The sequence below is a fragment of the Rhyacophila brunnea genome, unplaced genomic scaffold, assembly GCF_057557595.1.
Source record: "Rhyacophila brunnea isolate RB1 unplaced genomic scaffold, BYU_Rbru_1.0 scaffold_3, whole genome shotgun sequence".
Lineage (NCBI taxonomy): Eukaryota > Metazoa > Arthropoda > Insecta > Trichoptera > Rhyacophilidae > Rhyacophila > Rhyacophila brunnea.
The window spans coordinates 56,637,760-56,650,305 of NW_028232965.1; the positions used below are offsets into that span (position 1 = coordinate 56,637,760).

At 29.7% G+C, this 12,546-nt stretch overlaps 1 protein-coding gene across 1 annotated transcript in view; it reads left to right on the forward strand.

Moving 5' to 3' along the window:
- The window catches only part of LOC147068592 (four and a half LIM domains protein 2-like), a 240,118-nt gene that overhangs the window by 111,196 nt on the left and 116,376 nt on the right, over positions 1 to 12,546 (forward strand). Inside the window, exons 4-7 of the mRNA XM_085952072.1 lie at positions 3,719 to 3,854; positions 8,162 to 8,339; positions 8,620 to 8,723; positions 9,802 to 9,945. Coding sequence (XP_085808198.1) covers positions 3,719 to 3,854; positions 8,162 to 8,339; positions 8,620 to 8,723; positions 9,802 to 9,945 — 562 coding nt within the window. The remainder of the gene's footprint in view (positions 1 to 3,718; positions 3,855 to 8,161; positions 8,340 to 8,619; positions 8,724 to 9,801; positions 9,946 to 12,546) is intronic.

A 12,546-nucleotide genomic window follows, 5' to 3' on the forward strand; every position in this document is an offset into this window, starting at 1 on the left:
TTTTAGTAATTTTGGGCTTTGGGAAAGTATTGCTTCTTCATATTTTTTCTCAGTAAATGTTTTAAAACATATTTATTTCATAAGCTGCACCATGATGGTTTCTATTGTTTGTTACGTAGAATTTTATAAGTAAGAGCTACTTGAGACACTTTGTAGTTAATACGTCATGTTTAACAAAATTGTCAAATAGTTCCCAATTTACGTTATCACGTGATAAAAAAAATCCTGAAAAATACTCACATTTTGATTTTTATCAGATTACAAAATAGGACCACTGAGTTTTGCCGCTAAACTTTAGGTTCGGCTTTTATACTGGAGATGGCGTTGGTCATGTACATTGTACATCGTCGGATAAGTTTTCTCATCATTTTATAACACTGCTTAATTGTTATATTATTTTATTTTAAAACCGTTTAATTAAATTAATATAAAAATGTATAGCTTACCTAATTAATCCGTATATACCTAGTTTTACCCATGACAGTTTATATTATACAGTTTTGTGCATACATCATTCATTGAACATTCAAAGTGATACTATATACCCCCTTAAGAAAATGTTTGCATTATTTAAATTGTAATATCCACAGTAAATATAAGCAAAAAATAAATAAAGGAAGCACTGTTATTATCAATTTACTACACACATCAAACTTTTGGAGTGTTGCCAACGTCTAATTTCATATAAGCCAGCTTAATTATGATACGCGATTCGTGAATTAAATCGCCGTATCGACGTATAGACGCAATCTTGTTTTTCTTTACTAAAAATACTTTCTTGGGCTATTTTTAGTTGGGTTGAACTCTTAACACCTTCAGTTAGTTATATTGACAGAAAATTTATTTAAAATATAATTAAATAAGATATAATATGTTTAAATTTACATTATAGATTAATTGTTCTTCCTCAATGTAATGACATATTATAACAATTACATATACCTATATCCGTAATACTTCTTTCATAATGTACAGAATATAAAAAAAAAACGATGTTACTTTTTAAATTATTAATAGTAATTATAGTATTAATATAATATATAGTATATAGTATTAATATTAATATTAACATATTTCTAAAAAAATGACAAAGCTAAAATATATAATTGAAATTGTTCTAGTACTTAGATTTATCGTATTGGCCTCTGCATAGTGTAGGTAATTTTGACATATTTTTACGTGAAATGGTTATTAGCCAATTGGTACTTGCTCTAGCTAGAATCTAGATCAAACTAACATGGGGGTTGGCGATTTCTAGATTGATTTATTGGTGTCAACATATTCTATAACTTAATTTTCTTATTATTAATGAACAACAAACGACTATACCACGTAAATGATAATACAATTAATTAGTAAAATATTATCTATTATAAAAACAAACACGTAGATTGTACGTATGTAATAATTTATTATTTGTATTTTTTTCCAAAATTGATTTTTAATTTTTACACAAAACCCATTTCATCTTGACATACGTACTTCCTGACAGATGGGGCACATGACCAGTTAAAAAAATCCGCTTAGATGAAACCTATATCATTTTATTATTTATGGGCAAAGGACATAAAAATAATAGATCTTATATTTTTAACTGTTTATTTTTTTATAATTTTCAATACCATGTCTTTCCAATAAGTATTAACAGTGAAAAAAAAATGTTTGATTTAATAAAACGCATTTTTTTTTTGAAAATGTCCCTCTGAGGAGGACGAAACCGGTACAAATTTATTTATTAAAGTGGAATAAGTACTACAAAAAAATGCGTTTTATTAAATCAAACAACAATACAGTGCAGTTCCACCGTGAATTGACAGTTAACAAAATAAAAGAAAGTGAAAAAAAAATATAAAATATTATCTACTTTGTAGTAGAGATGACTATTTGAGGAGGGAATAAGTTTTCCGTGATATGTTTTTTCTTTGCGTTGGCCGATAATGCTAAATACCTATTACCTGCATTTGTAGGTTAGTACCTACTTACTGAAAATACATTTCAACTGAAAACGGTTTCATAATTAAAATTGACACCCGTGAAAGCTCATTTAAGAAATTCACGTTGAATTATTTTCAGTATCCAATTTATTTTCCGAAATGACCGATTCGCTCCATTAAAATAGAAGACTAGATTAATCTGATAACTGTTTCAAAATATTCGTCATCTAGTCAAAAAAACGTGTCAGAATATTTCAGATATATATATATTTCATTTTTATTTATGTTGAGGATTATGTTTTGGCAAATAATAAAATTGAAAAAAGTTATGAGTGGATATTCCGCGAATAGTATATCAAAATTGACATTTTAAGTGCTGTTTGCTAATAAACAGACATGATACGTAGTGTAGTGCGCTTGCAATTTATGTGTTATATAGATAGCGGGAGGTTCAGTTATTGTTACTAACTTTTTATAGTTATGATCTCACATATTTATAATATCACAAGTTTTAGTAAAATATATATATATGTGTGTGTGTATATATATAATTGAGTGAGAGGAGGGAGAGTTTTATGTGAAAATCTTGATGAGTGGGAAGGAGTTTGGGGTTAAATTTTTATTAATTAGTGTGCTATTGTAGTTAATATTTAAAATTTATATTTAGCAATTTTAAACCATGAATTTTAAATCCTACTTTATTCGCGAGATGAAGAATTTTAGTGTGTAGAAGATTCTTACATTCTTATATTCTAACACATTGTGGACATTACAAATTATAAATTTAAGACGTTCACAACATGACATGAAACATTATTATAAAGAAGAAAAGTAATAAAAGCGATAAAAATGAAAATATAAAAAGAGAACATAGGTAATATAAACATACAAAAGCAGTGAAAATACAATTATACATCTATAGAAGTTAAAAGAAGTACACCGAGTTTGCTAAGGAGACCCTATTTTAATAATTTATAAAATAGCGTCCACCTAGACTCGCCTCACACAAGTGGAATATATCAACACCCGAAGCAATTTGGTTGAACATAGTTATCGCCCTCCCAATTGGCATTACCAGTGTCTGGTTGGTTCTGCACCTTGGGAGAATAAACAACTGATGCTCTCTATTTCTAAGATTATTTATTGTGGTGAATAGTATTAAACACATTACTATAAAATTAAAATTGGACGTATTGAAAAGTTGTTAGATTTATTACAGCAAAATTTCTTTAGAAATTGTATTCATGGCTGAAATATTATACGAATGTTTAAAATAACATGTCATACATAATATTATAATATAATTTTGGGACCGTAATATAAATAACTACCTTATTTCAATAATATCATTGTTTTTAAATCCTAATATTATCTATAGTTTTTTTTTTAATATAAGTATAACATTTTATTTTAAATAGATCAATATCAATTTTCAGTAAGGTTTTCAACAATGTATCAAATTCAAAAAAAAATATACTCAAAACATAGATGAAAAAATAACTATCATATTTTTTTTACCTAAATTCACCACAATTCTATAATGATTACTACATACTTGGTCTTATAATTTTCCCAGCATTGTTCGACGACGAATAATAAATATTTGAGTGCTTAATTCGTATGTCGTGCTTATTGGAAAAGCGGATTTTATAAACGATGTATCTATTTATAACCTTCAATTACGAAATATGTGTATGTCATGAATTCGTAATAGTGGGTATGTATTCCAACTATTTGTAGCTTGTCTGTATGTTACTAATGATAGCATGTTATTTGAATTTCAGGAAGACATGTCAGTCGTGCAAATGTCCGCGGGAGTCTCACGCCGTGTACCAAGAAGAATGGGCGGACGTCCGAGCGAGGCTTGGCCTCGTGGCGACTCCAGGGCAGTGGGCGCCGCCTGGTCTCTCGCCGGCAAAGGTATGTACACATTTTATTACATTAAACAGTGATTAAACCATGTACAAGTATGGAATTAATTACATGTGTAATATCGTTCCTATGATTCATCTAATTTACGATTTTTTTTTGTCTTTGATCACACCTAAAGAAAATCTACACATATAGAAAAAGTTGACGACCTCATAAAATATTCGTTTTACTATAATTATCATATTTTTTAAATAACTAATACTAACAGCAGCTTAATTTTTATTCATTTATTATGGAGTTTAATGGGTGAGTCAAGCCAAGTTGGCGTTGTAATGATATTGCCGACTCCAGTGTGTACTTTCTTTAATACTGCGACTATGCCCTTGTGATGAAAACTTAACATACTATAGGTACTTATAACTTATATCTGTGAATTTATAAAAACCAAACGACGCTCTTACGTGTTATCATAATAACATGTTTCATTATCAGGTTTCCTGGAAATGTTAATTTGTCAGATATGTACTAGGTATAGGTATATTTATTTTATTATATCTCAAGTATTATTAACATCTGTCGACATAGTTTTTACTGACTACGTAGATATACTCAGTATGTGATTTTTAGTCATTTAGGTCGTCTGATCACGAAAATGATGTTTACCGTTACCATTAGAGTTTACGTGTTTCCACCACTTTTTCCTTATGTACCATGTAAGGGCGATTTTTTCACAAATAAATGTTTATTTAATAATTAACTTTGTAGGTACCTACTACCTATATTTTAAAAAGTGTCGGCCTGTATTGAAACCGTTTCTAAGTATGGATAAAATTAAAAACAATGATTTAAAAAAAATAATAGATCTACATTAAAATAATATTTTGTTATTCTTGTTGACTCTTCCTTCGCTGAATTTCTCGTAACATTAAACGTTTATGAACAATTATCGGAGTACTAATTTCCACACCGTGGAAAGAACAAAATCAATAACATAGATTTAGGTTACCTTCCATGCCCCATGCAAAGAAGGTCAAATTGATTTAATTTTACTTCTATTTCAATCAAGGCTAAGCCAAAAATAATGAGATAAACCTTTCAGGTAGATCAACAAGTTAATTCAACAGTCAAGACAGTGGCGTGTTTTGATAACCCGGGGTGAAGGGTTACTCTCGCGGGATCATCCGCACCTCCAAACAAACATCCCTCGGACAACAAACCGGCGACGCGCCCCGCTTAATGTGTGCCCCCATTAAATGTTTATCTTTTCGGCACACAGCGGAAGTGGGTCGGCTGGCTTAATTTTCGCTCAAAATGGCGCGTCTCTCCCAGCTGCTAGCAGACCATTTTCATCATTTCACAGCACACCATTTTCATGGACGGAGTCGTTTTATTTTCCACCTCGTCGCACTCGCGTACCAAATTAATTAGTCTAATTTAAAACAAACATTTTTGTTGTTCACGTGAAAGATTTACATCGTCGGAAGTGAGGTTAAAAAATATTATAATGCCCTTAATTGAAGTGAGTGTTGTTTTGTTTTTATTTGCACACATTAAAATGATATTCAATATCATACATAGTTGGTATTTTACTCGCTATTTATATGTGTATAACAATGAATTGTCCATATTTTTAAATACATGTGAACATGTTTTATTCAGTGATCAATGTCATACAAGTAGTTTTAGGTTTAGATGGTACGAACCAGTGGCGAAGGGTGGAGGTAGGCTGTTAAGATCAGTCATACGTATTTGTTTTCATTTAAATAAGACTACAATTTTATTTACAGAGGGTGTTGGTTAGTTTTTAAAATTCAATTAAATCCTGCGAAACCATGCCATAATAAGTAATAGTAAAAAAAAATACTCGTCTAACTATAAAATATCTAAAATTATGCAATTAAATCATACATAACTTTGGATATTTTATAGCTAGAATAATATTTTTTATCTATTATAGTTTGGTTAGGCAGGGTTCAATGAATTTTAAAAAAACTAACCAATAATACCTGTAATTAAACTTAATTCAACAAAAACAAATAAGTATGAATGAAAAAGTGTGCACAATTTTGTCGTATCGCCCAAAATATGCCGAAACTATTATGGTTTGGTTTAGACATGGTTTAATTTATTTTTAAAAACTAACCAACACCATCTGTAAATTGTAGTCTTAGTTCAATAAAAACAAATACTTACGACTAACAACGTTTAATGTGCACTATTTTTGGCGGATCTTAACAGCCTACCTCCATTCATCGTTACTGCTATACACAATACTATTATATTCCACCAAATACTTTGTTGTAGGATTGTATGCAGATTGTATATAAATTAATTTATTACTTTACCTAAAATGCAGTCATATCATTTAACTACGAGTTCTAATTAACATTCAAATAAGTATTACATATTTAATTCGTTTATTGAAATCTGCAATCATTGAAGCAGGATCGAGCAATCAACACATTAAGATTAAAATAATCTTTTCATTGTCAAACCCTTTGGCCAAAAGTTATTAAAATATTATTTTTAATAACTCTTTTTTTAAATGTCTTTGTTATTGTTCGGTAAATTTTAGTGATATGATATCATTGAATACACGCTTTAATATAGAGTCTATACACCTCAATTAAACCATTATTAAAAATAAACATTGCTGTGTAGAGATATTAACAATGTCAGAAACTGTATTTTTTTAGTTATCCACTCCCACCGTGCTGTATTTGTGGGCATTGACCCGTTAAACAAATATATTATTATCTCGTTGTATTACAATCGTAGGGCATGTACTTACTGATTTTATTGTTATCTGGTAAAAATAACAGATAATGCACTTCGCCGCTTAGCATTTCCACTTTTATTAAACAAAATATCCATATTACTATATACCTATATATTACAACATCACGTGTACTTAACGTTATTTTAGTTATTACTATTTATAATTCTTTTATTCCGGGTTAATAATTAACTATTAATAATTAACCGAGTGAAATCGAAATGAAATATTGAACAGTATTGATATGAGTTATAAGTCTTTAATCCTGAAACAAAATATCAAATAAAAGGATATGTATGAGAGCAAGTCTAAGTTTCAAAATAAAATATGTAAACTTTCAATTATTATTGATTATGATCAGGCGTGTACAAAAAGGCTGGGGGTCCTCGTGGGGTCCAGGATTGGAAATAGCTACATCATGGCCCCCACATCCTGAAGCGGTGTATTTTTAGCGATTTTTGTATTTTTAATATGTACCTACATCCATTTGTATTATGGAGTTGTCGAGTCATCGGCACACAGCTAAAAATTACATCGTGTAACCAAATATTTTTTAATTATTAATAACATTGAAGTAAATATATTATATTATTTGACAGCGAAGAACTAGTAAAACGTAGTGGTATTCATTTCTACGTATATTTATTGAAAATTAATTTATTATGGATGTAATGAGTTTGTGCTGTATTTTATTTATTTAATATTTTTTCTTTTTGTTTGTATTATTTAATGGGTAGGTAACTACTTCGTTGTTTATTTATAAATAAATTTAGTAATTACCATTTTTTCGTTTGCCGGGATGTTTAATTTGTATCCGGGTATTTTTGGTTTAAGTTTAGGGGTAGTAGTCGTAATGACATCTAGTGATGAAATGATAAGAAATAAAATTAAATTTACTGATAAATTATATAATAGATTCATAGATAAACTTACTGTAATATTTTATTTGTGTAATTACCATTTAAGTTCGAAAATTAAGAACTTCGTGAGCTTAGTCTAAAATCTAGATAATCTGTAGATTTTATACGCAACCTATAATTCTCATAAAATATCTATAATATATCAAGGCAAATAAGAGACGCAAAATCTTGCAATTTCTGCATAATTACAAATCGATTACTAACTCAATTGAATAATTTATCGATTCTATGTGGTGATTAAATGATAATGATTATTATTTAAGATGAGAAAAGACAAGTACCTACTCATTATGACATATACGTTTTATCTACAAAGTATTTATACAGATTACCTAGTCTAAGCTCGCTACCCCAATTTTTTTTTCGACCTCCACATGGCACTCCAGGCCTTAATGTTATGAAGAATAATGTAGAATCTGCGAATACGATCTATTTTTTGATGATGATTTTATTTATGCCGGGTATGTCAAAACACTATCGTTTCGGTAAATTTTGTTAATTAAATATTACCTAAGTAATTTACGAGATGTCTCCAATCCCATTGTATTACTTATACTGCCCAGCTGTTTATTAAATTACCAAGATTGATGTTACCGACTGTTAGATAAAAATAAAAGTGTTTATGTTCCTATCATAATTCATTTTTTTTTCCTGTAAAGGCCGATGCGTTTATGCGAGCTGCTGGTGGTGGATATCCTGAAGAGAGGACTAGAAGATTGGCGCATCAGCTGCCTCGCCAGGACTTGGCTGCAGCACACTGCCGTCACCTGGAACCCAAGCATAAGTCATCATTCGAGGACTTCATCGCAGCAAGAAATGAAATAGCTTTGGATATAGGTATGCTATGTATTATTTAATATGTTAAAATTATTTAAATTGTGACGAAGTACATACTTTTACTGCAATATAGACAATTATATTATTATTATCTATCATTATTTTCTTGATTACTATATTAGACATCAAGTGTAAATTAATTATTATTCAAACATTGCAACTAATTTAATCGATTTGATGTGTCAGTCCTTCATTCATAGGCAATAAAATGAGAATGCTTAAATATTGAAATAATTATTGTTTTTGCATGATTATAAAAAAAATATTTATTGTGTTACAGGATTTGCAAAGGAAAACCACAGTGGACCAATTGAGTGCCCTACTTGCCATTTGTCAGTCAAACCTGGAGACCTAGGAGTTGTAGCGACGAGATTAGGAGACGATGTGAGTATCTTCAGTCTACATACACCAATATTTTTCTTTTTACAAGAATATTCGTTGCAAAATAATAATAAAACTGCTTCAAAGTATTAGACTAAAAATAATAAGGTGAATTGCCAAATTTTCTATTTTACCGATATCCAAGATTCAAACCCTTTTCCGAACATTTACCCAAGACTCACTCCAAACTCGTTAAAATATTTAGGAATGATATATAGATGGCAGTAATCAGAGATACTAGCATTTTTGTATTCATTTTACAGTTTTCTGTAGAAAAACAATGAAAAACTAAATTTATAACTTTACTATAAAATATATTTTCTATTGGAAACATATATTTTCAGAATATTTTGAAATATTAATTTCTTGAATATTTTTGTCACACTGGTAGATGGATCCATATTGATTGCCCATTTTCTGATATCCGTCACAAGTGGCATACCTAAAAAAGGATTATTTGAAAACCTGACATCCATATTTAATTTTTCTCGATTTTGGAAACATCTTATATATATTATATATATATACATATACTTACTAAATTTTCTCGTCGAATGAATGAGTTATCGTGATTTTATTGAATTATTCATACAAACTAAAACCTTATAATATTGATTTCATTTGAATACTTTTGGATTGGTATTGGATTTGTGCAACAATTTAAAAATTAATGTTTAGCATCTATTATCAGTTTCTTTTATAAAAGAATTTTTACTTTTCCATATAAATCGGTTTTGGTGAACTATGCTTCACTTTTCGACACCCGTAGGGTCAACGTCCCTAAATCTACATATTATGTTAATAAATACCACTGATGACAATGATTATAATATATCAAAAGGTCGTAAACATGATATAAAAGAACTGCGCAGACATTGGAAAGCCTCAAATCTTAGACATTTTTAAACATCAAGTAGTAATGCACTTTTTATCAATCGAAACCCGGTGTTGCTGTGGAAAAATACAATAATAGTATCATAAATTAGAATTTATATTCATTCATCGAGCATCTTTTCATTCAATACCAAAATATAAAATTTCTTTTAAGTAATATAATACTATTTTGTTCCTCTGTATTTAGACGATGTTCCATCCTGCGTGCTTCACGTGTACGACCTGCGGAGATATTTTAGCTGACTTGGCGTATTGTGCCTTAGATGATCGTCCTTATTGCGAAAGACATTACGCAGAATTGCTGAAGCCAAGGTGTTCGGCCTGTGACGAGGTAAGATTATTTTCTTATCAAAAGAAATTGTTAATATGCTTCGACCTGACTTTTCTCACATTCTAACAATATCCACCATTTTACTTGGAGTTCTCTATTTAACATTATTAAATTAAATCTGTTAATCTACATATCATATTATTTAAATAGGTAACACACTTTTTTACACTTGCGTCGTCAATGTGAAAAAATATGTATCTATTCCATTTTTACAAAAAGTATCCTTATAATACGAGTGGATGCATGTCACACCCAAGAGTTTGTCCATCTATTGAGTTTCAACAAATGTTTGCAACTGTAGAACATTTAAATGTATGCTACTTGCATGCTAAATATGAGCATATTATGCATGTTGAATATTTATGACATTTTTACACACCGCTCATATCACCTACCAAATTCCTTAATAAGTTTTAATAAAAGATTTAATAAGCGCATAAATATTGGATATTGAAATATGTGGGACTTCCATCGTATCTCTCAAAAAACTATATAATATTAAGTAACTATTGAGGGAGAAATATATTGTACAATTTACGGTTCAGGCCATTTTTCTTAAAGCAAACTCATAAATTCCTGCACTATAGTTTTTCCTCACTGCTGAGGATTTTTAACTAGACCTAATTTTGGTCCACCATTTCTCGTGGCACGGTACGTGTTGTGAATCACTTGTGTTCCACCTGTGCAAATCTTCATTATGATCAGATGTATGTGCTCTTTCAGTGATCATGTGCTTTATCTTAGAAATATATTAGTATAACATTAAAACAAATGAAATAGATTTGACAAAATACCAAAAAATATTATTTCAAAATACATAAATTTTCGGATTTAATGGAACCATTAACTCTAGTCGATTTACGAATTGTGATTGCTTTTTAATTTTTAAAGATTAATCATCTTCTAAGAGGATTTTTACATAATATTGTTCTTGGCAATTAAATTATATACTATTCTCATTTGATCCTCCTTGGAGAAACAAAACAAAATATTTTTCATTTATTTTTTGGCTGCCATTATCGAATATTTAAATGAATTGCTAATTTTGCTTCTATCGTGTGAAAATATCGGAGAACACTTTACATTCTAGCAGCAGCGTGTTTATTGTGGAATTTTACCAAATTCCTTACAGATTATAGATTGCCAGATATCTCACAGCTAATAAATCGTTTTCCAAATCAAATAAAAGTGACTTTCTTTAAAAATTTCATTAAAATAAAATTAATCGCCATAGTGCAGACACATTGGGGTAAAGCCAACCAGAATTTTGGAACCATCGACTTTTTTGGTGATATTATTATTTGGATTTCTGGATTCTGGGATTATAGAATTAGAATTTTTTAATCGTGAAATTAGACAAAATCTCCATTTTTTTGTACTGTTTGATACCTATATAATATGAATGAAATATCCACATTTAATATGCAGCAACATTTTGGTAATGCATACCTACCGTATTCAGTATTTTTTTTCCATTTCAAAATTCGATGAGAGTTATGCTATATGCAGACATGACTACTAACCAGAAACACCAGTGGTAACCACACACTGCGGCCTGCATTTTTCACATTGCTTGTATGGGATGTCTGCATATGCTTCGTAGAAATTCCACAGCCAACTGTCGTGTCGTGGGTGATGCGCGCTCGCACCCCTACATATTACCATACTTGCGCCTCGTCGCTTACCGTGAACATTCCCCATGTTCAGACACTCCGCGGTTTTGATTCTAACGATGAACACTTTGCTTGCTAACAACAGCTTCGTATCATGTGTGCAATATGCAGCCTTATGATATTAAATGCATATTTCCTAAGAATTCAATATTTTTTATTTACATACGTGTAGTTAAGTATATAACAATCGATACCACAGTTCAATAGGGGAACAACTCAAAATTTAAAGGTTTTGAGTTAAGAATGCCATTTGATGTAGAATAATCTTCTCTTTATAATTCAACAAAAAAAATAATCAAATATTTCTTTAATATGTCATAAAATCGAATAACCCTTTCCGAGATTAATTAGTAATTCCGTTATATAATCAAATTTATTGGTTAATTCTTTATTAAATTTACAATTTCATTGTGCATTGATGAATTCCACTAAATTAAATATAAAAAAACATACACTTTCATCGAAATCAAGGCTTTAAAATTAAAATGAGAATTACTGCAAAAAATTAAAACGCCATTATCTTGGAACAAGGTTTTATGAGTTGTTCCCCTATTGAACTGGGATATCGAAATATACTTATAAGCATCCGCTTTCTTTAAATTACACTCGACAAAAACGTGTAATTTTCTAAAAATCTGTCTAAAAGTCGGTAATTCGGAATTATTCTAGTGGAATCCTTCGTTATAATTCGGAATAATTTATGTTTGTATGAAAATTTTAGCTTATTCACCTCGCAATGTACACGTATTTTTTTCAATTATCCAATATAAAATTTTCGATGTCTTGTTTTGAAACACGCAAAACAGATGTTATGCGGACGTTAAATTAAATCTATCTTGATAAAAGATGCTAACATTATAAATTCAATTTTATAAAACTAATATTTAGACTTACAAGATATAATGCCACTATATACATATACTATTAT